Genomic DNA, 27,639 nt, shown 5'->3' on the forward strand with positions numbered 1-27,639 from the left:
TGTATTCTACCAGAATGACGTATTTAATATTTGGACTCTATTCATATCAAGCTTGAAATGAAGTTAATTATACTTAGCTATCAGGCATAAATTCACCATTGTTGCTGTGTAGTTATTTTTAAATTATTTTAGATGTTTTGCCCACATGTGTGTATGTGCACCACATGCATGCCTGGTGCCCTTGGAAGCAAGAGAGGGTGTAGCTACCGTGGAACCAGAGTTGCAGATGGCTGTAAGCCACCATGTGGGTACTGGGACTTGAACCCAGGTCCTCTGGAAAAACAGCCAGCAGTTATCCTGAGCCATCCCTCCAGCCCCACTATGTAGTTTTGATCATTACCGGTTTTGTGCAGTGAATGTTTCTCTCTGAGGATGAAGATCACTGTAAACAACCCTGATGAGATCATGCTGACACAACGCCCCTTCTGTTAAAGCCATGGATCCAATTGTTGAGGGCTGCAAAAAATAAGATAGAGCATGAGATAATGTCTCCAAAATGAAGTAAAAATCTGTATTAAATTGTCTTTAATTGTTTAAATAAAATGTAGCTTTTCTCTGTTCAATGACATTTTATTCTTTCTTTTGGAAATTATGTGTAGAAGACACATAAAATTTGAAATATAATGAAGTTACTCTGTATTTAGGAAAAAGAAAAGCTGCTGAAAACATTTAGTTTTGAAAGAAATACATTTATATTTGTTTATATTCCAGAACACATAAGTACTTACATAAAATAAACAGTATTGAAGACTATGATAAAAACCTCTTTAATATTTACACAATTGATTTCATGTTAGAATAACCACTTATTAATATCACTACTATCCATTTTATTTCAAAACATAATGCAAATAACTTGATTAAAATCTATTACTCAGAAATATTCTGTTAAAATAAACGCTGGTTGAACAGGAGATATACTATTTCTAACAAAAAACAAAGTCTCAGAGGAATTAATTTAAAAAATTAATAGCTTCATTGAGCCACAAAACAGGATAATGTGTGTTGGAAATGGAATTTAATTTTCAGGAAAAACTTTTTAAATGCTCACAGTCTGACACACCAAGGGCCACTAAAGACAGTAAGTTTGATTTATAACACATTTCCTTACTAGATATTATGAAAGAGAGCTCAGCTCAACAGCAACATTTACCTAAATAATCATGAGTGTGCTCATATTCTTCAACAGAATAAAACACAAGCAAAACAAATATGTTACTAACAGCTAGAATGTGCATTTAGACTCTTTTATACTGAAGAATAATGGAGCATCAACATCCTTCTGAGTAATTACTTTCCTAAAAAATAATAAAAATGATTCAATCTTGCTGTGGGATGTCTTTCTGTATGCTGTGAATATGTGTGGCTCCTATGGGATAATAAATAAAGCTGTTTTGGTCTATGGCAAGAAAGCTTACAGCCAGGTGGGAAATCCAAGGAGAGATACAGAGAGAAGGGCAGAGCCGGGAGAGACACCAGCCTGCCACCAAAGGAGCAACAAGATACCAGCAGACCGGCAATGCCATGGCCATGTGGCAACATATAGATTAATAGGAATGGGTTAATTTAAGATATAAAAAAGCTAGCTAGCAAGAAGTTGAAGCCATAGGCCATACAGTTTGTAATTAATGTAATTAATATAAGCCTCTGAGTGATTATTTTATAAACAGCTACAGGACCGAGGGGCCAGGCAGAACCAAGAAACTTCCAGTTACACAATTTAACAAAGATAATCAGCAAACAATATGAAAAAAAATTCTTTGAAAATTCATTTTAAAAACTGACTTAAAAAGTTGAAAATGAGCCAGGTAGTGGTGGTGGCACACACCTTCAATCCCAGCACTCGGGAGGCAGAGGCAGGCAGATCTCTGTGAGTTCAAGGCCAGCCTGGTCTACAGAGCGAGTTCCAGGACAGCCAGAAAATCTTGTCTTGGAAACCCGCCCCCCACCTCAAAGAAAAATAAAGTTGAAAATAATACTGATGAGGGAAAATATATGAATAAACAAAAACTAGAGGAAAATTTTCCATTAAATATTAACTCCCTTGACACACATCTGACACCACACACAACACCCACTCTAAAAAACCACATGGCAGTTCATAACTGTCTGTGACTCTAAGATCTGACACCCTCACACAAACATACATGCAGGCGAAACAACAATACACATAAAATAAAAATAAATTTAAAAATTTACTCCATTTCAATCAGTTAATTTATCTAATGAGAGTGTGTGCACATATGGAAGTCTGAGGGCAATCTGTGGGAATCAGTTCTCTCTTTCCACTCTACCAGTCCCAGGGACTCAACCCAGGTTGTCAGGGTTGCTGGCTGGTACCTCTATCTGCCAGGTCACCTGCAGGCCCAGTGCCTACCTTCCCTCCTTTCATTAAATGTGCACGAGTGTTTTGCCTGTGTGTAGGTCTGTGCATTAGATGCATGTCTGGTGCCCATGGAGGCCAGAAGAGGGTGTCAGAGAACCTGGAACTGGGCTTACAGGTGGTTGTGACCTACCATGTGGGTGCTGGGAATTGAACATGGGTCCTCCAGAGGAACAGTCAGTGTGTCCTTAACCACTGAGCCAGCCCAGCTCACAACCAAAAAGAGAAGACTATGTATTAGGACCCTTGCATGGTGGTATAGTCATTTCACTTGAAAGACAGAAGCAGGTTTAGGAGTGTAAGGTCATCCTTGACCACCTGGTAAGTTTGGGGCCTGCCTGGGCTACAGGGGTCATGTTTCTAAAACAGAAACAAAACAAAAAAGTACTCATGATATTTACCTCTGACAGAAGACAAATTTTTATCTTTTTCTCAACATAATTTGAAACATTCCATGTTCCCCACGTTACTTACTTCATGGTATATTGAAGGCTTGGATAAGGAAGGGATAGTGAAAGACAGCACTTTATTGTTTCCATCTTTATCAGCAATTTCCTACAGTAAAAAATGTACAGAAACAATGTCACACTAAGTCTATAGCAACATACATAATAATTACTTCCTTAACTCATAGAACATACTAGTGAGTCTGAGAAACAATAGTACATAGAAATGCTATTACTGTACCATACCCTTTCAAATTTATTAGCAAACTGATACATGTTAATGGCAGAGTTGTTACCCAGAGATACTGAGCATAAATCACACTACATCAAATCCAACATGACAGCAAAGGCAACATCAGGTGTACAGAGAACAGGAAGAGTAAAAGTGATTAGATCCGGAGGAGGGCAAATACTGATCAGATCTTTTAGTAGAAACATGGGTGAGCAAAGCATAAACTCAAACCCAGAGACCCACACTTACTACCATGAGAGCACATTAACATAACCCAAATGAATTGTTTGCCAGCATTCCCGAGCCATAACTGACAGAATTTACAGATATTTCTAGTGTACTTGGAGTTTTGATACATTTACATTGTGAAATGAGTACATAAACAAACTTATTCAGATATCCAGTACTGCAGTTACCATTTTTACGGTGAGAACATTTTAAGAATGAATCTTGATTAAAAGAAATTTATAATCCCTCAGCAATAAACTACCAAACTGTAATAAGTCACATATTGACACTATTAGTGTAAATGTTTAAGAAATAGATATATTTAGATAATTTCTACTGAACTGTAAGAAAATTCCTTTGTGTTCTTGTTTGAGACAAGGTTTCACTCAGTAGCGCAGGGTGTCCTGGAATGCAATGTGTAGTTCTGGCTGGCTTCAAATTTGCACTTCCTTTACTGAGTAGTAGGATCAGAACTGTGTGCTACTATACCTTCTCTCTCTCTCTCTCTCTCTCTCTCTCTCTCTCTCTCTCTCTCTCTCTCTCTCTCTCTCTCTCTCCCCTCCCTCCCTCCCTCCCTCCCTCTCTCTTTTTTTCTTTTTCTTTTTCTGAGAAAGGGTCTCATGTTCTACTGCAGCCTGACTTGTTATATAGTTCAGGCTGGCCTGGAACTGAAAATCTTGCCTTAGACTCCTGAAGCTGGGATAGAAGATATGAGTCACCATATACAGTTTTTTGTAATTTTTTTTTTTTTTTTTTTTTTTTGGTTTTTCGAGACAGGGTTTCTCTGTGTAGCTTTGCGCCTGTCCTGGAACTCACTTGGTAGCCCAGGCTGGCCTCGAACTCACAGAGATCCGCCTGGCTCTGCCTCCCGAGTGCTGGGATTAAAGGCGTGCGCCACCACCGCCCGGCAGTTTTTTGTAATTTTAAAAGACTTTTTAAACAGAGAGAGATGGCTTAGCAGTTAAGAGTACTGACTGATGTTCCAGAGGACCCAAGTTTAATTCCCAGGCCGTCCATGTCCGATCATACCAGGATTTAAAAAAAAAAGAAAAAGATTTTTGAGAGACAGGGTTTCTCTGTGTAGCCCCCTAGTTGTCCTGAAGCAAGCTGGCTACCTCTCAAGTGCTGGGATTCAAACTGTGTGCTACCACACCTGGCTACAAGTTTTTTCAAGTGTTTTTCTAAAAACACAAAATCTGGGCAGTGGCGGCGCACACTGTGGAGGCAGAGGCAGGACCAAGCAGACAAAGTACATTGCCGTCCGTCCTTCCTCATGTGTGTGGCATCTCTGGTCTTTAGGTCTCAATAATGATCATCTCCAGACTCCAGCACAAGACGTGAACTGCTGTTACATCTCAGCTCACTGCCTTCTGCTTGTTCTAAGGAACACGCATCTGGCATAAATCCACACAGACAGTCGCTCTCACTAGATCCTACTACAGTAGAGAGTCAGAGATTAAGGAGCTGGCTACATTGCTGCGAACCTGTAAACCTGGTACTTGGGTGGCAGAGGAAGGAGGGTCAGAGAACAGGTCAGATTCAGACACAAAAAGTTTGAAGCAGACTAGACAGAGATCCTGTCTCAAAAAACAAATCCTAAACAAAACAACAACAACAACAAGAAATCCCAAACACCTGGGCATGGTAGCACACCCTTTGAACCCCAGCACCTGACCAAGGCAGGTGGATCCCTGTGAGGTTGAGACCATCCTGTCTACATAGTCAATTCAAGGCCAGTGAGAGCCACACAATGAGACCCTGTCTCAAAAACAACCAGATTAACTTTTCCAAAACTTTTAAGGTTTATGAGGTCTCACTTAAAAACAGATCTACCACAAGATCTAGCTACACCACTCTTGGGCATATATACAAAGGGTTCTATACCTCACTACAGAGACACCTGCTCATCCATGTTTGCTGCTCTCTACTCATGACATCCATAAACTGGAAACAGCCTAGATGCCAACCAACTAAGGAATGGATAATGAAAACGGGGTACATTTATCCAATGAAATACTATTCAACTGTTAAGGGGGCCAGCTAAAGAAACCCTGGAGCCAGAACAGGTGAAAGAAACACAGCCTATATCTGGGACCCGAGCCAGTGAAAGAAACACCTTATTCCTGAACCCAGAACCATAGAAACATACCCTGACTTTGAAACCAGTGCCAAAGAAACACTTTGTCCCTAGAATCAGAGCCAGTGAAAGAAATATACCCTGGCCTTAGAGCCAAAAAGCTAAGAAAGGCCAGAGAAAGAAACACAGTTTGGCTCTGAAATCAGGGCCATCTCTGCTCCTGACCACTGAAACTAACCAATCCCTGAGCAGAAAAAACTAACTAATCCCTGGACAGAAAATCTTCTCCCTGGAGAAATTCCACCCCTAAGAAATCCTATATAAATTGCCCTGCCTGGTCAGTTGTGGGCTGTTCTCTCCACCCTGGTTGAAGCAGCCAAGGCTACACAGAGAAACCCTGTCTCGAAAAATTAAAAAAATAAGAATGAAGAATTTTGTCCTAAGATCAAGTGAAGAGTTCAAGGCCAGCCTCCACTACATACTATGTCTGAGGTCACCTAAGCTACACAGGGAGAAAAACAAAAATGACAGAAACCAAAGCCCAACAACACCGGAGCTAAGATGAAAGCGTCTCTCTCAGCTTGTGCGTATATTCTGAGCTCTTCATCTGCATGGGCACAACTGGATTTTCCTTCTGCTATGCTCATTTGATTACTGTGCTGGCTAGTTTGGTCACTTTGACACAAGCTAGAGTCATCTGGGAAGAAGGAACCTTAACTGAGAAAATGTCCCCATCAGATTGGCCTGTGAGCGAACATGTGGGACATTTTCCTGATCAATGATTGATGTGGGAGGGCCAGCCCAGCCCATCCTAGGTGGGGCCGCCCTTGGGCCACTGGTCCTTACATGTGTAAGAAAGCAGGCTGAGCAAGCCCTGAGGAGCAAGCCAGTAAGCAGTCCCCTCCATGGCTGCTTCATTCGTTCCTGCCCTGACTTCCTAGATGACGGACTAGAAACATTCTGTAAGGTGAAATAAACCCTTTGCTTCCCAAGTTGCTTTGGTCATGGTGTTTTATCACAGCAACAGACACCCTAAAACAATGACTTTTCCCTAAAATCTCACCTATTCCTAACCAAAAGGGACCAAAAGTGTACCTTTTCAGATACTAGTTCCTCAGGAAAGTGTAGTAACTACACTTGGGCTAATATTTTAATTTCTCATATCCTTTTCTATACACATTCTGCATTATTAGTCATCTATGAATATGACTTTGGAAGTAGAGAAGTCGCCCTAAAAGCAGGTAGCTCATTTCAGTATCCAATTTGTTTTTTATAAAAAAAATGCTTTGAAGTAAGTCATCTGAGTTAACAATGTTATCAATTACATCTTCAACAATCTTATAAAAATACTTGTTACAAATGTGAATATTCATCTCAAAAATTATTCAATAGATATTTCAATTTATTTTTCTCTAAACAATCTTCAAATATTTCAGAGAATTTAAAAAATATATTAAATTTCCTAAACTATCACTTTCAACTCACCAAATTATAAATTCCTAGGAGGAGCGCTTCGATGCAGCCGTTGCTCTGTCTGTCTCTGCTAACTGTGAGTCGCAAATAAACCCACATCAACTCAGGCAAGAACTGCAGTGTGAACCTCTTCAGTCGCACTTCAGAGCTGCGGTAGAGCTCAAACAGTTGGTGGCAGACAGGCTCCAGGAGCTACAAGAGACACAGAGCCTATTATTCCCATTGCTTGAGCTGTAACTGTATTTCTTAAAAAGGCCAATGTATCTTTGTAATATTTTAAAATTCTTAAAATTAATTCCTCCATTTATGAGCTAACTCAACAAAGTCTTAATAGACTATATATTAAACTGACCACACCTCTAACTCTAAATATTTTAGTACCAAATACTATTACTATACTTTTTGATGTACTATGCTACTAAATTTATTAGATAGTCTGTTTGCCAGTGTACTATATTTATATTTGATGAGTTTTCCTGTCCTTACCAAGACCTTTCAGTCTCTATTTTTTCTTTTACATTGATGTAAGTATGTATGTGTGGGTACTTTAACGCCATGGTACATGTATGGAAGTCGTAGAATAACTCTGTGGATCTAGTTCTTTCCTTCTATCGTGTGAGTTCTAGGGATCCAACTCAGGTTGTAGCAAGTGCCTTTATCTACTGAGTCATCTCACTAGAGATCTTCCATTTGAAGAAATTTCTTCTTGATTAAATAACTTCAAATTTCAAGTAAAGTCATGACTTAAATTATATACCACTTATTAGATGAAGAAATTTTATGAAACACATGATATGGGCATCCAAAATTCTAGCTAATATAACATTTTAAATACATACAAGGGAAGTAAAACCAGATTTAAGCTCTCACTAATTATATTTATTTAAAAGGTTTCAGGACTAGGAAGATGGCTCAGTGGGCAAAGTTCCTGTCATACAAGCATGAGGACCAGAGTTCAGATGCCCAGCACCCACATAAAAGTTGAACATAGCATGGCATGGGGGAGGAGGAGATAAACAGACTCCCCGGGCCTTAGGACCAAACACACAAGTTTGAAAGGGAAAAAGTATATATATATATAAATACGTTTTTCAATGCTTAATTGGCTAATTATTCTTGTATTACCACATGAAATGACTTGAGAGACCTCATGATGTTAAAAACTGAATAAATGAGCAGCTCCACCTACTGCTCATTTAAAATGCTTCTGCTCCTACTAACTATAGACTGTGCACACCTGGCTGACTTTAACTATCTGCTCCTACTAACTATAGACTGTGCACACCTGGCTGACTTTAACTATCTGCTCCTAACTATAGACTGTGCACACCTGGCTGACTTTAACTATCTGCTCCTACTAACTATAGACTGTGCACACCTGGCTGACTTTAACTATCTACAAACACTGATGAGAAACTAAGCTTTCCCGGCCCCCCTGCCCCCGGCCTTGCTCTGTAGACCAGGCTGGCCTTAAACTCACAGAGACTCACCAGCCCCTGCCTCCCAAGTGCTGGGATTAAAGGCAGGCACCACCACTGCCCAGCTTGACTCTTATTTTTAAACATGGTATGCACTGGTAATCTAGTTGCATTTAATCAAATACAACTACAAAATGAGATCACTAAAAACCTGCCATTGCTGTCTATTAAAACTTTCAATTCTGGAAGTGGTGGTGGCGCATGCCTTTCATCCCAGCACTCAGAAGGCAGAGGCAGGAGGATTTCTATGAGTTTGAGACCATCTGGTCTACAAATCGTGTTCTAGGACAGCTAGAGCTGTCCAAAACCAACCAAACAAACAACAAAAACCTCAAAACCAAAATAATCTTTAATTCTAAGCATCTGTATTATGCTAATATTTCTGAAGTTCTTAATGGAAATTAGAAATGGTGGCACTCACTTGCAATCCTAGCACTTGGCAGACAGAAGCAGGATGATCAAAGTTCAAAGGTCTTCTCAGCTACACAGCCTCATGAGACCTTGCCTCAAACAAACTATAAACAACTCCACTAAATGGTACTATCTTGTCAGGCGGCGCATGCCTTTAATCCCAGCACTTGGGAGGCAAAGGCAGGTGGATCTCTGTGAGTTCAAGGCTAGCCTGGTCTACAGAGCTAGTTCCAGGACAGCCAGGACTATACAAAGATACACTGTCTCAAAAAACAAAAACCAAAACAAACCAACAAAACAACAACAAAAACAACCAGTACTATCATCCACATTAAAAGTGCTAACAATCATCATCTTTGGCTTTAAAACAAATAGGAATAGTTGACACCTTTCCTAAATATACTTTATTGACATGATAATTACTGAGACATACTATCTGATGAAAACACTTGGGGGCGTTTTGAGTGAAATAACAGAAACTGAAGCCTAACTTGAGTAGGAGAAATAACGTGAGGTGAAGAAATGGGGACAAGTCAGACAATAAGCAATAAAATAATTATAAGCCCACCTGTGATGGGTGAGAGAAATGAGGTAGATAATAAAAGGTCAAGTCTACGGAGGTGTTTCTTGTTTTGTTTTGTTTTTAAAGAGGTGTAGAGGGCAGGTACAGCTCAGCAGGCCCCAGGACCTGGATTCAGGTCCCAGTCCTCACCCATCCTAAGCCTGCACACTTATGGGAGATGGGAAGCAGGGACAGGAGAACAGTCAGACACTTGCACACCCGTCTCAGAAAAGGGGGAAGGCAGAGTATGAAGTCAAAGAAAACATAAAACGAACAGAGGGGACTTAACAGAGTGGAGGAATCAAAATGGAAGAACCACTAGGGTGACTAGAGGGTCTGGTAAATGGAAAAGAAAAAAATAATATTGCTGGTTGTAACAAAGGTAGCCACAACATGCAAAATTAAACCCTGCAAGTTCATATCGAGGACTTTTATGTCTTTAAAGCAACATTGATTTTAAGACTGTCCTAAGTTCAATTCATATTAAATAAAGCATGTGGCCAATTTCTGAAACAACATTTTGGTAGAACATCAGATGATGCTTCAGAATATAATAATGTACCCATCTGTGACTACTGTGCACAACAGTTCTGAGGGTCTGTAGAATGTATTATCCTGGGTTTTCAAATGTCTGAATTAACAACAGTTCTGAGGGTCTGTAGAATGTATTATCCTGGGTTTTCAAATGTCTGAATTAACAACAGTTCTGAGGGTCTGTAGAATGTATTATCTTGGGTTTTCAAATGTCTGAATTAACAACAGTTCTGAGGGTCTGTAGAATGTATTATCTTGGGTTTTCAAATGTCTGAATTAACAACAGTTCTGAGGGTCTGTAGAATGTATTATCCTGGGCTTTCAAATGTCTGAATTAACAACAGTTCTGAGGGTCTACAGAATGCATTATCCTGGGTTTTCAAATGTCTGAATTAACAATAATTCTGAGGGTCTACAGAATGCATTATCCTGAGTTTTTCAAATGTCTGAATCAACAACAGTTCTGAGGTTTACAGAATGCATTGTCCTGGGCTTTCAAATTCCGAATCAACAACAGTTCTGAGGGTCTACAGAATGCATTATCCTGGGTTTTCAAATGTCTGAATTAACAATAATTCTGAGGGTCTACAGAATGCATTATCCTGGGTTTTCAAATGTCTGAATTAACAATAATTCTGAGGGTCTACAGAATGCATTATCCTGGGTTTTCAAACGTCTGAATTAAAAGCTTCTGATTTGACAATAGTAAGGATGGAACCCAGACCTGCCCTCATAACTTCATAATGACAGTGAATGGTAAGTCTTGAACCTGAATTTCTCAAGCTACCATTTCCATTTTTAACCATGACTTTGTCTCATGTGTTATTATAAAGCATGATAATACACAATATCTGAATAATTTTTTTAAAAAGTCTTAAGTTTTTCCTTATTTTTTGAGTACTAAATCTTCAGTACTAGAATCTTTTTGTAAAATAATTTTATCCTTTTTTTAAAGATTTATTTATTTATTATGTATACAATGTTCTGTCTGCATATATTCCTGCATGCCAGAAGAGAGCACCAGATCTCATTATACATGGTTGTGAGCCACCATGTGGTTGCTGGGAATTGAACTCAGGACCTCTGGAAGAGCTGCCTGTGCTCTTAATCTCTGAGCCATCTGTCTAACCTGTAAAATAATTTTCTAATCAATATTTACTGCTTATTTATTTACACTTAACTCCTGAGCCACATCCCAAGCACATAATATTTATTAAATATTCATTACATACGTGATAAAATGTTGCATTCTAGAAGTAACAATTATAGAATATATGACCACTGCCCATGAAGAGCTTACAATCTAAAGAGAAATGTATAAAACAAATAATTTTTAATAAGCAAAGCTTAAATGTTAGGACAGTGCAAGATTAGAGGTAGGGTATATATACATTTATCATTTAGAAAATTTCAAATACTCCTGACTATAGAGATGTGTGTATAAGTGTGTATATCTATCTACACACTTACACACACAGCCCATGTCTGAAGTTTTAACAATTCAGCAATACATGGCAGGAGAAGCAGCAGCAAATGCATCTTGCAGCTGCTGCTAGGAAGAGCAGCAGATGCAAGTCGGAGAGCCAGTCCAAACACAGGAGACAGGAGGAAGAGGTCAAGAAGCAAGCTTTTAGTGAGGAGACATAAAGCTGCACTCTCAGTTAGGCTGCTGGTTAGGAGACGGTTACCTGGCGGTCACTTCTTCAGCTCACTGCAGTACACAGCAGAGGCACTCTTGGAGGCTGTATCTGGGAAGAAAGAAGCTACTTTCCTGTGTGTTCCTTTCATTTCCATGTTAAAGCATACATGAATCCGGTAGATTAAACTATAACTGCACGACTGTGTTAATGCAAAAATACTGTGTATCTGGCCGAAGTTAACATATAGATTCAGGTGCTGTATTTACTATCTTCTATCACAGAGTGAGTAACAGTGAACTGTTATTCTAAGTTTATTGATCTTTGCTATTTAGATCTTCAAAAGCACTTCCTTGGATAATTTTCAGGTAAACAATAAACAGCACAATTGTGTTATCAGTTTACAACCGATGAGAGTGCTGCTTATAAATATCTCTGCAGTATTAAGAAGTAAGAGTAAATGATATTAACATAAAGAAGGCTGACCCAGTGTACTGTTAAAATTGGTTTTCCAGAGAAGGAACATTCCAGAACACAAAGAAAAAATAAACATTAAATAAAGACTCCACTGAGATAAGGTGACCGCAGCTGAGACTCAAAGCACACCACCACCTCCACCAGGAAACAGACCCAAGCCTCTTCACAGGCAGGAAGATGGGGTGGGAAAGGCAAAGCAACTACCCGAGTGCAGAGGAAAGCAGTTCTCTCCAGTCACGGGGACAGGAACCACACGCTCACACTGTGTGACTCCAGTACGGCTTCCGTCTAACCAGCTAGGACGTACTTTCTAACTCTTCCTACCTCGTTGTTGGAGTCCTGAATAACTTTATAGAGTGCAGGGACCAGCGCTTTTTTCCGGTGTAAAGTTGCTGCATAGTTGGTGATCTGAGTGTCAGGTAACGCCTAAGAGAAGCCAAAGGACAGGAAAGTGAGTTTAGCATTTAGGAAACGATTTTACATGAATGCTACTTGAGTCAAATAAGAGTCAAATAAGAGAATTTAAAGTAATTAATATAATCAAGTAACTAATCTACAAATAATTGCTGAGCCACAAAAATAATTCCAAGTTACATATCATACTAGACTTCACGGAAACAGGGCTCTTTAAAGGAATTGAGCCCGAGAGAGAGCAGCCTGTATTTCAGTTCCCGCACTCACGCTTTTATGAAACACATTTCATATGCGTCCGTTATATAGTTTTCCTTCGAAACTACCTGACTTTTAATCGCAGGAAACCAAAGCAGGGGGCAGATGTTATTATCAGGCGTGAGACCCGTCACCTGCTGGGTGTATTTCCACCCTGACAATGGCCCCCCGTTCTGCACCCCCCCCCCCAGAGCGCGACTGTGGAGAACGAAAGGGGGTACCTTGAACTCTGACAACCACTCCTCCACGACAGCCCGCTCGGACCCCAGCATCTTCCCTCCAGTCTTCTCTTACCTAAGACACAATTTTAAGAAATGAACCTGAAGACAGCAGTACCTACCGAGATTACCAGAGGTGCATAGTGTGCTCGTCTCACTAACCAAGAAACTCATCTAGTCTGTATTTAGATAGATGCCTCCGCTCCGTTTGGAGTGCAATTAAAACTGTTCAAAAATAAACCCTATTTTAATGATACACCAGGAACCCACTGTCTTCATGCTTTCACATTTTCCCACTTCAAAGTGGCAAAGAAGGTGTCCTTAAAGTGCATACAGCTATAATCTCAGGACCAGAGAGTCGGAGGCAGGAGGATTGAGAAGTGGAGGTCAACTTGGGCTATGTAGTGAGTTCTAAGACAGGCCTGGGCTACATGGCAAGACCCCGTATCAACAAAACAAAAAGCTGAAAAACGGAGCGGCCAGGTGAAATCAAATTAATTATCGAAGACAAATACACAGAGCAAGTTATACACGGTAGAACAAACTTTGTAACAAAATATACACATCAAATCTAGAAAAAGCAAGGGTCATATAGTTGGCAAACTAACAGCAGTATATGCATTATGCAAAATAAAGCAGATTCCTAATTTTTCTAAGATGGAAAAATGTCTACCTAGCAAAATCAAACTGAGTAAGTCTGTAAATTATAATCCAGTTAAAGTTCGCTTTTTTTAAAAGCCTGGAAACAAATATATGCTCAACTATTAAGTGATTGCAATTGAGGGTAGTCTAACATATTTAGTTATGTATTAAAAATAAGATACACTGTATTTTATTTAATTAGATCTGCCTGCCTCTGCCTCCCGAGCACTGGGATTAAAGGCATGCGCCGCCACCGCCCGGCTTCATGACAAGTCCTTAGTGTAAGAGTTAATTAGGAGAGATAGAACATCACATCAGAGACAAATGGCAAGGCCTTGGAGGAAGAGGGAGGCTTCCCTTCAAACCTGGAGGGAGGGCCAGAGAGATGGCTCCGTGGGAAAAGCATTGGCTGCCAGGCCTGATGTCCTGGGTTCGATCTAACACCCCATGGTGGAGGGGAGAGAACTGCCTCCCGAAGGCTGTGCTATGACTTCCACATGAGCACACAATGTGCACACACCCCACCCCTGCCGGCAAATAAATTAATATATGTTTTTACAAGTCCTAGAGAGGAGCTTCATTAAGAAAGACAGATTAGAGTACAGAAGGAAGAGAGATGATAACATGTGGGGGTGGGACAGGGTGGGGTGTGTCCTTCAGACAAATCCCCTGAACAATGGGATTTCCTGCCTTTTCTAGGTTTTCGGGACGATCAGAAGTTTTAGTGTGATTCAGTCTGGCACAGCCTATGTGCTAATGGTCCAGGCACTGGGTAAATTTACCTTGTAGCTTCAAGAGGGGGAGGCTAAGCTTACTCATCGCCTCCTGTTCTCCAAGACCTATGTGCTCTAGACCCCATAGCAGGGGCCTGTCAGCTGTAAGGGGCCATGGTCTGATTTCTGAGAGACAGAGGAGGGGGGGGGCAGCTGTAGGATCTGCGATCTAACAGAATGTCCCTTAGACAGCTTCACTGTCTTTGATGACTTCACTCCATAAGGCAATCTGTGGTGTACTCTGAAAACCAGTGTTTTCTGTAATGCTGGCTATCCCGCCCTCCTCACGTGGATTCACACAGACACAGAACTAACTTACGACACCTTGCCAACCAAGTTCAATATTCCTCCCAGGATGGGGAGATGGTAAAGGAACACAGACACAACCAGGCGAATTCTGAACCCGTGAGTCTACTCCCTACAACAGTCACACTCAAGTCCGCAACATGTGATGGCTAGGTTCTGTGATGGCAGATCTACGTCTGTATGGACTCAGTTTTTGCTGGATGGGTGTAAGGCTGGCGGTGTTGAGCCCCCTTGCCTACAGCCATTCTGGAGACGTCGTAAACCACACCAGCTGTTCACCGGATGACGGATCTTGTGGTCAGACTCCATGCAGCATGAGCACTATCCTTACAAGTGTTCTTCTTCTTCCCTGTCCCGATTCTGAACCTGTCAATACGAGGCTTTCACTGACATACCCCTGTCAGTCATTTCTGAATTCCAACCAACTGCCTTCCTGGGTAGGTCCAGCTAAGTGACTCTGCTCATTCCCCATTCCCTCTTGCCGTGTCTTGGCATGAGTTTTCTATGAAAACAGTGGAATTGTGGAGATGTGTGCAGGATCATGGGTTAAGGCACAATAGATTTGGGAATGAGTATCTGGGCTCTCTCTCCTCTTCCAAACCCCTCTCTGACTAGCTAAGGATGACCTTTGAACTCCGAAGTGCTAGGATTATAGGCAAATAAAACAACACCTGGCTTGGATTGTATTATTTTGCATGTCATTAACAAACACTGGAAGAGCAGGTTTCTTGCTCTAGCCACATTTCAAATACTCAGAACCTACATGTGGTTATTTTCCCACATCAGACAGAACAGAAAAAGAACACAGCCATGGTCACAAAAGTTGCTTTGGACAACAGTGATGCAGATGTACCTGATAGCACAATTGTGCTGAATAAATTAACTAAACAGAAGTGAAATTCAGATAATACATTTGTTAAATGCAAATAATTCAAAAACTGAATTCAAAGGTAATAAGATATGGTCATTTTAGGTAAAACTGTATAATAAATAAAGCTGCTCACCAAAGATTACCAAAAATTCTTAACATGTTTAATCATATGGGAAATTTATTCTTCATCTTTTAAAAAGTTAAGGTCATAATTTTACCTGTCTTAAGATCAGTTTTCTAAAGGAGGAGGTGGCACAGGAATACGGCAGAGTTCAAGTGTGGAATTCATTTGTTGAGAGTTAAATATTTTCCAACTCTATAAAAAATAAAAATAGGAAATTCAAATAGTAAAAGAATATTCTCAACAACATAAACACAAAATGTTTTAAATGACACACTCATAAAACAGTTCATTTTGTGTGTCTGCAGGTGCTGATGGCGCACATGTACATGTGTGAGGCTGCACACACCCGTGCACGATCATGTATGTGGAAGACACTGAGCATCCGCCTCTATTGCTTCCCACTTTATCCCCTTCACACAGTCCCATTTTTTTTTGGGGGGGGGGGTTAGGCTGGCAGCCAGCAAGCTCCAGGGACCTGCCTGTCTCCATATCAGCATATGGAGATAGAGCATGTCCCCCTCAGCACCGAGAGTACAGACACAGGCAGAAATGCCTGGTTTTTTACATTGCACTCAGGTCCTCGACATCTGTACAGTAAGCACATTTACTACTCACTGTAGCTCACCTAACCTAAAACATTCTGGAATAACTAGCATACTTGTACACCTTTATCATATCCAAGAAAAAAAAACATTATTTTGGACACACAAAGTCTCAAATTTTAGTTTCAAGTGTCCCATTAATTATCTTTAAGACGTTGGGTAGGTTATTTAAATTGCTGGAGATTCACCTGAAAAAAAATCTATAAAATTAAGTCTTTTCCTTACAAACACTACTGACTCTAATTTTTGAAACATACTGTAGTGATGCATCCTTTCTCTCACAAGAGTTTCCTTTAGGTCTCCACAGCCTTACCACAGCATGCATGCACCTACCCATCCATCCCCACTCCTAAACTAAATAAATAACAAATGGAAAATAGATCCTATAACAGTCATGCTAACTGGTTTATAACAAAGATAACACTGCAATGCAATTGGAAAAGAAGAGTCTTAAAAAGATGTTAGGCACTTAGGGTATCTCTATGGAAAACAATGTCTTAAAAAGGTGTTAGGCAATTAGGGTATCTCTATGGAAAACAATGTACTGTGACCCTCAACCTTACACTATCGACAGAAGGAAATTCCAGGGACCAGCAAGATGATTCACTGGGCTAGGGCACTTGCTGCCAAGTTGGAGAACCTGGGTTTGATCCCGAAACCCTCATGGTAAAAGGAGAGAACTGACTCCCAAAAGCTGTCCTCAGACCTCTACACACGTGTATGCACAAACATCTTCCCCACTCCTGCCTCTAATTAAATGTTTAAAAGGAGGAAAATTCCAAGTGGAATACAGATCTAAGTGTTAGGGGCAGTGGGTGTACAGCAAAACATCTATGTAAGCACCCAAATGTACCTTCCACCCTCCCCTTCCTCTTTGTTGTTTGAGACGGTCTCACAATGCAGTTGGCCTTGAAGTTGCAATCCTCCTTGCTTCAACCTCCCAAGCCCTGAGATTATGGCTATGCACCATCATGCCCAACCTGGGCAAACATCTTAAAAATAAACCAAAAGCTCTGACGACAGCCACTGGACTATGTCAAATCTGCCGACAAAAAACGGCTCAGCGCGTGGGGCCATTTTCCTGGGACAGCAGAAGTAACATTCGGAAAATGTTTATAGACTTATCAATGAAAATATCTACCAAAATTTCTGTGCCATGTTTCACAGGTTTAGAGAAAATACCAGAATTCCTATGGAACCTAGAGTATTATTGGGGTATTATAAACCCCAACCTCCAGTTACCCTGTAGAGCTACAGTGATAAAGACAGCCTGGTGCTGACACAGCACCACAGGCAGACCGAGACTAGAGGACCTGCAGGTAAGAGGGCAAAGCTAAACCAAGTTCATTTTTGACAAAGGAAGTAAAAACATACTTTGGAAAGAAGAACTTGTTCAACAAATGGTGCTGGTAAAATTGGATTTCCACCTACAGAAGACGAAATTAAATTTGTATCTTTCATCTTGTACAAAAAAAGTCAATTCAAAATGGGCCAAAGACCTTAAGACCAGAAACACTGAAAACTTTTGAAGAAAACATGGGGATACCCATCAAGATACTGGGCTAGCTAAAAAGGACTTTCAAACAGAACACACAGCACAGGGACTCAGTCAGTCCAAGTGGGATTACACGAGAATCAGTTTCTGTACAGCCAAGGACACAGTCAGCAGAGCACACAGCAGCCCACACAGTGGGAGAATCTTTATCAGCCACACTTCAGGGGGCTGATATTCAGAACTTACAAAGAATTGTAGAAATAAAAAACTATGGAAATAAAACTGTCAATCAACAAATGGGTAAATTAACTGAATAGATGTTTTTTGTTTTGTTTTGTTTTTAGGAAATACCAATGACCAGTAACTATTTTTTTAAAGTACTCAATACCCCTCACCATCAGGGAAATGCAAATTAAAACTACTATGAGATACCATCTTACCCCAGTTAGAATGGCTGTCTGTCATCATCAACAAATCTGACAACACGTACTCACTGTCAGTGCGGGTGCAAATTAACACAGCCTTTGTGGAAATCAGTTTGCATATTTCTCAAAAAATTAAAAACAGAACTACCATATGACCCAGCATATACCCAGAGAATGACATACCCTCCCATAGAGATATTCACACTTCCAAGTTCATTGCTGGTTCATTCACTTTAGCAAAGAATTGAAACTAACCTATTAACCCATCAGCAAATGAACAGATAATGGAAATTTGGGGGGGAAATATGAGTACTATTCAGCTCTAAAGAAAAAATGAAAGTTTAAACATTTGCAAACAAGCCAGGTGGCACATGCCTTTATATCCCGGCACTCGGGAAGCAGAGCCAGGCGGATCTCTGTGAGTTCAAGGACAGCCTGGTCTACAGAGCGAGATCCAGGACAGGCACCAAAACTACACAGAGAAACCCTGTCTCAAAAAACCAAATTTGCGCCGGGCAGTGGTGGTGCACGCCTTTAACCCCAGCACTCGGGAGACAGAGGCAGGTGGATCTCTGTGAGTTCGAGGCCAGCCTGGGCTACAGCGCGAGCTCCAGGAAAGGCACCAAAACTACACAGAGAAACCCTGTCTTGAAAAAAAAAAAACAAAAAAACAAACAAACAAAAAAAACCCCCCAAATTTGCAGACAAATGGACAAACTTAAAATATATAATATTAAGCAAGGCCACACAATATCAGAAAAAAAAAACTTGCATGTTCTCTCTCCTATGAGGGATCCAGCCAAAAATACATGTATGTGTGTAAACAAATGTACATGTGGATGCAGCATGACATAAAGAAGAGCCAAGAAAGGCTCAAATTAGACAATATGGAGGGACTGATGGGGGATTCAGTTATCAAAAACACGAGTTATGAAAGAGGGTATAAAGCTAATCGTTTTCTCTAGTTCTAATTCTTTTTTGATTGTGGATAAGGACATAAAATATATTTTCAAATCTGAAAGTTTAAAATCTAATGTGAAGCTCCACAGCTTCCATTCAAATGCCTATTCTAACTGTATAGAAGAATTTCACTGAGTTGTACAGACTTTGGGTCTCCTTATTTTAGGGTGTAATATTTATTTTATTTGCAAGTTTTTTATTATAAAGTTTATTTTAAAAGATAGTCTATTAAAGAATAATAAGATGGAGAACCATTGAAGAAAATATTTAACACTGACCTCTGGCCTCTACCCACACCGTCATGCATGTGCATATGCACCTGGACACATGTATCCACACACAGAATAAAAGAAAATCAAGTCGAGGAAATGGCCTTCCCTTTGTCAACAAGATAGTGACAGGCAAACCTTTACCTTCTTCTTTGAAACTTTTGTTTGAGACAGGGTCTCACTACATAACCCTGGCAGGCCGGAAACTCACTATGTAGACCAGGCTGGCCCCAAACTCATAGAGACCTCTCTCCCTCTGCCTCCCCAGTGCTGGGATCAAAGGTATGCTACAAATACAAACATATAAAAAACTTAGGTCTCTCAATACTGGACACTGTCAGTGAAGAACAATCAACTTCCTTCCTAAATATTCAGGCTTCAATTAAGGAGGGCAAACCTGGTGCCGTCCTCGTCTCTAATGGCCACAAGAAAATTAATTAGTACTTTGTGTATGTTAGGAAACTACCAGAATCCAAAAAAAGAAGTGTCACATGATTAGAAAACTCACAAAATGCCACCAATCAGATTAAAGATTGATTAAAGAACACAGGGTCCTTCCTCCCTAAGTATGGAGATAGAAATGGTGGAAAAACACAGGGAACTCAGAGCTCTGCCTGCCTCTGCTTCCGCCTCCCAGTGCTGGGAGTTAAAGGCATGCACCACTATACCTGGGTAAATATCTTTTTTTTGGGGGGGGGGTGTTTCAAGACAGGGGTTCTCTGTGTAACAACAGTTCTGGCTGTCCTGGAACTCGCTTTGTAGATCAGCCTGCCTCTGCCTCAGCGCTGGGACTAACTGTGTGCACCACCACTGCCTGGCTCTGGCTAAATATGTTTTTTAAAAATGTGCTAAATCAAACCGGTATATGAAAAACTGTAATATGTGAGAAGAAAAAAAACCATTATATTGGAACAACAGACTTTCCAGGGAAAAAAATTAATGTACTTGAAAACAGAGCAACATAAAATTAGTCGAGATGGAAGCAGAATTAAATAACTTGCACTTTATCAAGTGGGGGACCCAATGTAAACTCTTGTATATATTTGGTCATGCCAGTTTATCTAATTAAGCCAATGAGACCAGCAATTTATGCAAAGTGTATCCCCCCAGACAAGGAATCAGCATTAGTTAACTACCCTACAGAGGGTAAGGTGGACTACTTTTTGATCCACCGATTTTATCCTGAAACTTGCCCAGCTATGTAAGAAAAACTAAGGGAATATGGCTACAAGACCTACCCACATGCAGGTAACTTTTCTTCCATTATCTGTAATTAATGCCAACCATACTAAGATAACCAGGATATAACTTCAGAAAGTCTATTTTTGGCTGGGAATAGAGCTCACTCGGGAGAGTGCTTGCCTAGCATGCACAGGTCTCTACAGCAACCAGGTATGGTGGTGCACAACTGCAATCCCCACACTGGGAGATGGAAGCAAGAAGATCAGAAGTTCAAGGTCACCTTCAATTACATGGGAGCTCTGGGCCAACTCTGGCTGGAAGTCCAATAGAAAGAAAAGATACACTTTTTCATCATTACTGATTCTTATGTAGTATTTCTAATTTCTTCTGCCTCAAACTATACATAGGAAAGCAGGTAATTTGCTATCTGAAAACTTCTAAGGTAACAAGTAATAGTATAAAACACCACCTTGGCTGGCCTGGAGCTCACTATGTAAGCCATAGCTAGTCTCAAACTCATATAAATCAACTGCCTTTGCCTCCTGAGTGCTGGGATTAAAGATGTGCATCATCACAACCAACTTCAAGGGTCACAGCAAAAGTTCTGAAAGAACTTTGAACAGTGTTGAGACTAGTAACAACTATTGAGAGTTCTGATTTTGGATTAAATACATTTTGGAGATGGCCACGAGCCTGTGGGGGCCCATAGGTGGAATGTGGTGTTTGAATGAGAAATGTCCCACACAGGTTCATGTATTTGAACACATGGTCCCTAGGTGATGGCATTGTTTGAGGAGCTTATGGAAACCTTAGAGGGTGAATTCTTTTTCATTTGTTTTGATTTTGTTTGTTTGTTTTGTTTTGTTTTTCAAGACAGGGTTTCTCTATGTAATAGCTCTGGCTGTCCTGGAACTCACTTTGTAGACCAGGCTGGCCTTGAACTCACAGAGAGCCGCCTGCCTCTGCCTCCCAAGTGCTGGGATTAAAGGCAAAGATAAAAATGATTCATGAAAGCAACTAAAAGCGTCCCATTACTTGATAATTTCCAAAACAGCTAATTAGCAAGACATTCTGTGAGACACTGAATGTTAGGAACTAGCAAGCAATTTAAAAACAACTGTGCACAATTAAGGCAACATTATACATCGGTCTAGCAACCCTACCTGCTGGAAGGTCAGCCTACTAAAGAAAAAGATAATGAACACAGTGACTAGCGAAAATCCTTACTACTCAGAGATATGCCCTAGATGCCAATGATGTCAAGCCACATGATTTAGCAATACTTGTCTTTTCCATCCGTGGCCATCTACTGCTTCAGTGACACGGACTGTCTCGGTGTCTTCAGCATGTCAATCATTCTTGCTCTGTGCTGCCACCGCCCCTGGGGCCAGCTGCTGACGCTGTTTTGTTAGTGTATTCAGGTCTCGGCTGCCGGAGAGCTGTAGTCAGGGGTAGACAGGCACACACACAAGGCCTGTGTTCCGTCTTCAGCACTGCAGAACCAAACTATATCTACTACCTATTTCGTCCCACTAGAATATAAGCACAAGACACATGTGGGAGAAAGTACTTCTTCACCACTATAGCCACAATGTCTGGACAACGTAATAGTCATGTCATAGACTGGAAAGGAAAGTTATGTAAGTGGCATGCACTGACGCAAGAAAATCGGGCAGCATAAGATTCAGAAAACCTTACACGAAGGCTGGGATTGGTACAGCAAAGAAACTGGTTGAAAGGGAAGATGGAAAAGCTCGCCAACCAAGACTGCCAGGTAACGGCTAAGGTGTGAACAAAACAAACCTATCATAACGCAAATACAAGAAAAAGCGGGCGCTATGCTAATGACTCGCAAAGGGTCCAGCCCTCCTCACCATGCACACATCCCTGCCCAATTCCTCGCAAAGGGTCAAGCCCTCCTCACCATGCACACATCCCTGCCCAATTCCTTGCTCCAGAACACCGGAACCTGGACATCTTCATGGGTACCCACTGAGCTCTGCAATGACGGCATCACAGGTGACGACAGTAAAAACAGCAGAGCAATGGCTTCAGAAAACCTGTCCTCCATAAGAGCAATGAAGCCTCAGAAACACTGTCGGACTCCAGTTTTCACCAACTGTGGAAATGAATCGGAAGCGTAAAGCAAACTGGGAAGTGTCCATTTGAGGAAGGCAGCTGTGGAGATGGCTGGGCGGATAAAGCACAGGCCAGGCAAGTCTAAGGACCAGGGTTCAGAGTCGGGATCTCCAGAACGCAAGCAGAGGAGACTGCAGTGTGCTGGGGATGTCTTTCTGCAGGCTGTGAATATGGGTTGCTCTGATTGGTTGATAAATAAAGCCGTTTGGCCTATGGCAGAGCAGGATGGAGCCAGGCGGGAAAACTCAAGGGAGATAGTGAAAGGAGAGGCAGGGGAGACGCCAGCCGCCCCATCCAGGGAGCAGCATGTAATGGCACACAGGTAAAGCCACGGAACACGTGGTGACATAAATTAATAGAAATGGACTGAGTTTAGTTATAAGAGCTAGCTAGCAAGAAGCTTGAGCTACAGGCCATGGCCATACAGTTTGTAGTTAATATAAGCCTCCGTATGTTTATTTGGATCTGAGTGGCTTCGGGACCAGGTGGGACACAGGAAAACTTTCAACACTCCTACAGGGAGATGGGTGGTGGAGACAGGGAAACCCCAGGAGGCTCAAGGGCCTGAGGCAGAAACTCAACAAGAGAGACTCTGCTTCAAAGAAGGGGAAGGTGAGGACCAGCAGCCTCACAAATCATACATGCTATGCACACATACATCCATGGGGGTGGGGTGGGAGGTAGGGGGTAAATCTTGGTTAAGAACAGAGAGCTTTGTAGAGTTTTTTTTTAATAATTTTTTTAAGATTTATTTATTTATTATGTATACAACATGTATGACTGCAGGCCAGACTCCAGCCCCGCTTTGTAGAGTTTTAATGTGCCCTATTCCCATGCTCCACAACAGCTCTGAGAATAGCCCACAATCACAGTGAAAATCACAGGGGGCAGCCACTGAAGATACACAGGGCTAAAGTGCCTTCAAGGCTTCATTCCCAGAGAATGTAATTTCCTGGAAGATCCCCACCTACAAAGCTATCATTGCTCGGCACCGACCTGGAGTTCAGCCAATACCAGGGTTCCTTGAGGTACTGGGAAAACAAACGGAACAAACATTTGGGCAACAAAAACATTAAAAAGAAAAGCTGGAGAATGAGCTGGGTGTGGTACCCCATGCCTACAAGCCCAGCACTTGGATCAGTTCAAGGTCATTCTCAGCTACAAGAGACCCTAGTTCAAAAAAAAAGGGGGGGGAGAGTCCTAGAGATGAGATGTCCACACCAATTTCCAAGAGTCTAGAAGGTGATATTCCATTTAGAAAGACCTATTTAAACATGCTAGGTATATAGTATGTTTAGGTCATATAGACACAATTAATCATCACGGTGTAAAAATAAATGCCAAGAAAATATGCTGAACTTAGAATAAACCTTTGAATAATAAACATTTAAAGAAGCTGATATTCAAAGAACAGAATGAGAAAAGGTAGTCTCTGGATTTGACTGCATTTTAACCTCTAAAAATTTTAACCCATCCATACCTTACTGTGGGATGGTCTGTATGTCAAATGTGTTGCTGATTGGTCAATAAATAAATCACTGATTGGCCAGTGGCCAGGCAGGAAGTATAGGCGGGACTAACAGAGAGGAGAATTGAGAGAACAGGAAGCTGGGTGAGGGAGACACTGCCAGCCGCCATGATAACAAACAGCATGTGAAGATGCCGGTAAGCCACGAGCCATGTGGCAAGGTATAGATTAATGGAAATGGATTAATTTAAGCTGTAAGAACAGTTAGCAAGAAGCCTGTCACGGCCATACAATTTGTAACCAATATAAGTCTCTGTGTTTACTTGGTTGGGTCTGATGGCTGTGGGACTGGCAGGTGAGAGAGATTTGTCCTGACTGTGGGCCAGGCAGGAAAACTTTAGCTACAATACCTAGTTAACAGACACAATTCAAAGCAAGCTTTCTTAAGGTAAAGATACGTAAGCTAATTGACACTTTCCTTTTTGTGTTTCCCCTCCATTTTTATTGCAGTATAATGCAAATATAAAATTTACCACCTTGCTGGGCAGTGGTGGCACATGCCTTTAATCCCAGCACTGAGAGGCAGAGACAGACGGATCTCTGTGAGTTCAAGGCCAGCCTGGTCTATAAAGTGAGTTCCAGGACAGGCTCCAAAGCTACAGAGAAACCTTGTCTCATAAAAACCAAAAAAATAAAAAAAAAATTTACCACTTTATCGGTGATGTTAACGTGATTCATATGGTTGTACAATCACTATCTTCACATTCTTCTCATCTTGCAAAACTCAACTCTATAACCGTTAAATGAATGGTACTCCCCATGCTGCCTCTGGCCCATTCTCTCCCTAACAGTCACTGTAATGTTGTATGTCTTGGTTTCTGAGCACTCTAAGTACCTCATAAAAGTAGAATCAGTTAGTATTTTGTGTGACTAGCTAATGTCCCTTAGTATAGTATCTCCAAAATTCATACCTGTTACAGAATACTGCAGAATGTCCTTCCTTGATAAGGCTAGACAAGATTTCAGTGTATACATAGGACATTTTACATTTTGCTAATCAATTCATCTGTTAATGGGTACTCGGACTGTTTCCAAGTTTTAGGTATTGTCAATGACATTGAAATGAACATTAGTGTGTGTGTGTACGCATATATTTCCTCAAGACCCTGACCCTAATTCTTCTGGGTATTATACATAATGTAATCTCTAAAAAGGAAAAGAAGGAAACTTAATAGAGAGACTGAGTGTCCTGGTGCACACTCATAATTTCAGCACTTGAGGCTGAGGCAGGAAGACACCAAGTATCTAAAAAAGTCAGTCTAGGGTACATCATGAGTTCATTAAAAAAAAAAAATCAAACAAAAAAATTGAGGGGAAGGGGGATGGAGAGGCTCAGTGGTTAAGAGTACTCTTCCAGGGGACCCAGGTTCAGTTCCCAGCAACCACATGGCAGCTCAAAGCTGTCTGTAACGCCAGTTCCAGGGGACCCAAAACCCATGGCAAAACACTAATGCATATAAAATAAAAATTTTTTTAAAAAAATTGAGGGGAATGAAATAGGAGCAGACATCTAAGAACCAATACATTTCCTCCTTTCCAACAATGACTATTATTAACTCTTAAATAAATAGTATTAGAACAGTTTTAATGTACATTTTCTAATTTTAAATACAATTAAATGTGTATGAAGCATTTATCTTTAAAAGTTTATAACAACAGCCAGGCAGCGGTGGCGTATGCCTTTAAACCCAGCACTCGGGAGGCAGAGGCGGATCTCTGTGAGTTCGAGGCCAGCCTGGACTACAGAGCAAGATACAGGACAGGTAGCAAAACTACACGGAGAAACCCTGTCTCGAAGGAAAAAAAAAAGTTTATAACAACAAATTAAGAAAAGAGCTAATCAGATAATCCTCTTACAGTATTTTAATGAATTTCTTCCCCATTCTAAGGTTTTAGAGTTATTGTTTTTCTTTGTAAGTGTATGAGTGAGCATTTTGTGTGCATGTATGTCTGTGCAGTATATGTGTGCAGGGCCAGCGGAGGTCAGAACAAAGTGTCAGAGTCCCCATGGAACTGGAGTTACAGACTGTAATGAGCTGCCATGTGGGTGCTGGGAATTGAACCAGGATCTTTGGAAGAGCAGTCAGTGCTCTCAACCCCTGAGCCATCTCTCTGACCTCTGAGGTTTTATATCTACTCAGCCTAAATTTTCTCCTTTAAGATCACACATTACTCTAGGGCTTATTTTTACTAGCTAGTATTCTATAGCATGCACTATACTGGCTGTCCTAGTTAGGGTTGCTGTTGCTGTGATGAAACACCATGACCAAAGCAACTGGAGGGGAAAGGGTTTGTTTGGCTTCCACATCTAGTCCATCGCTGAAGGAAGTCAGGGCAGGAGCCTGGAGGCAGGAGCCTGGAGGCAGGAGCAGCCGATGCAGGAGTATGGAAGGGTGCTGCTTACTGACTGGTTCCCCATGGCTTACTCAGCCTGCTTACAAGACCCAGGACCACCTGTCCAAGAGTGGTCCCACCCACAATGGGCCAGGCCCTCCCACCCCAATCACTAATGAAGAAAATGCCCTCCAGGCCTGCTTACAGCCCAATTTTCTGGAGGCATTTTCTATAACCGAGGCTCCCTTCTCCCCAGTGACTCTACCTTACGTCAAGCTGACATGAAACCAGCCAGCACACTGGTGCTACTTCAGACATTCTCCATCATCTATATACTATATACTATACACAGCGGTCCTCGGTAACTGTTATTACCCTGATTTCACAGACAGGAGACAGGCACCAAAGATCAAGTCATTCCCCAAGGTCACATAATCAGTAGATAGTGGGTCAACTCTGTCAATCTAGACTCTGGGTACTGGTTTTCCTCACCAGACAGGGCCTTGCACTCTCTAGTCGAGGTTGACCTCGAACCTGCAGCTCTGCTCTACCTCAAACTGAGCCAAACAACCCTTCTTCCTTCACGGGTTCTTGTCACTCTGTCGCCATAACGAGAGAACAGTACAGAAGCGCCCTGACAGGCCAGCTTAAATCTAGAAGTAACACAAATCATGTTAGTGTGCTGCTGCTTCCTCACATTTCCTAAATAACCCAGAAGGCTGCCAGTTTTAAAGGAGCCAAGGCAAGCTGGGCATGGCAGCACACAGCTACTCTGCTCTTGGGAACACCTTCAACTGAGCTAACTATCCTGCTCTCCTTTCAACTCGCCAATGAAAAATCCTCTTACAAAGCTTCCCCTCTATCAATGCAGCCTTCCGCTCCCACCCCAACAACTGTCAACCTAGGGTCCAGGGCTGGGAAGAGAATTCATAATACCTAAAAAAGAACAAAGTTCTAATTCTTTTATCAATGCATAACTAAGACTTATATTCTTATTATATTATGAATGTACATGGGGCGCACAAAATTTTCTGTCATTTGGATACTTAATAGAAATTTGTTGTTCCTTTTTACTCTTCGGCTCTTTTGGGGGGCCCACCACCCAGTTCCCAAATAAATTGCACATGGAGGCTATTCTTAATTATTAATGCCTGGCCTTAGCTT

At 41.3% G+C, this 27,639-nt stretch overlaps 1 protein-coding gene across 3 annotated transcripts in view; it reads right to left on the minus strand.

The window, feature by feature from the left end:
- Window positions 1-27,639, minus strand: part of Hycc2 (hyccin PI4KA lipid kinase complex subunit 2) — a 61,840-nt gene that overhangs the window by 25,121 nt on the left and 9,080 nt on the right. For all 3 annotated transcript variants that reach the window (XM_052749523.1, XM_052749525.1, XM_052749524.1), the window contains exons 2-7: window positions 15,636-15,733; window positions 12,829-12,901; window positions 12,263-12,364; window positions 6,852-7,031; window positions 2,858-2,938; window positions 341-456 (exon numbers count right to left, since the gene is read on the minus strand). In XM_052749523.1, coding sequence (XP_052605483.1) covers window positions 341-456; window positions 2,858-2,938; window positions 6,852-7,031; window positions 12,263-12,364; window positions 12,829-12,879 — 530 coding nt within the window. In that variant the 5' untranslated portion in view covers window positions 12,880-12,901; window positions 15,636-15,733. The remainder of the gene's footprint in view (window positions 1-340; window positions 457-2,857; window positions 2,939-6,851; window positions 7,032-12,262; window positions 12,365-12,828; window positions 12,902-15,635; window positions 15,734-27,639) is intronic.

Source organism: Peromyscus californicus, unplaced genomic scaffold, assembly GCF_007827085.1.
Source record: "Peromyscus californicus insignis strain IS unplaced genomic scaffold, ASM782708v3 Scaffold_21__1_contigs__length_65335640, whole genome shotgun sequence".
In the NCBI taxonomy this organism is placed as follows: Eukaryota; Metazoa; Chordata; class Mammalia; order Rodentia; family Cricetidae; genus Peromyscus; species Peromyscus californicus.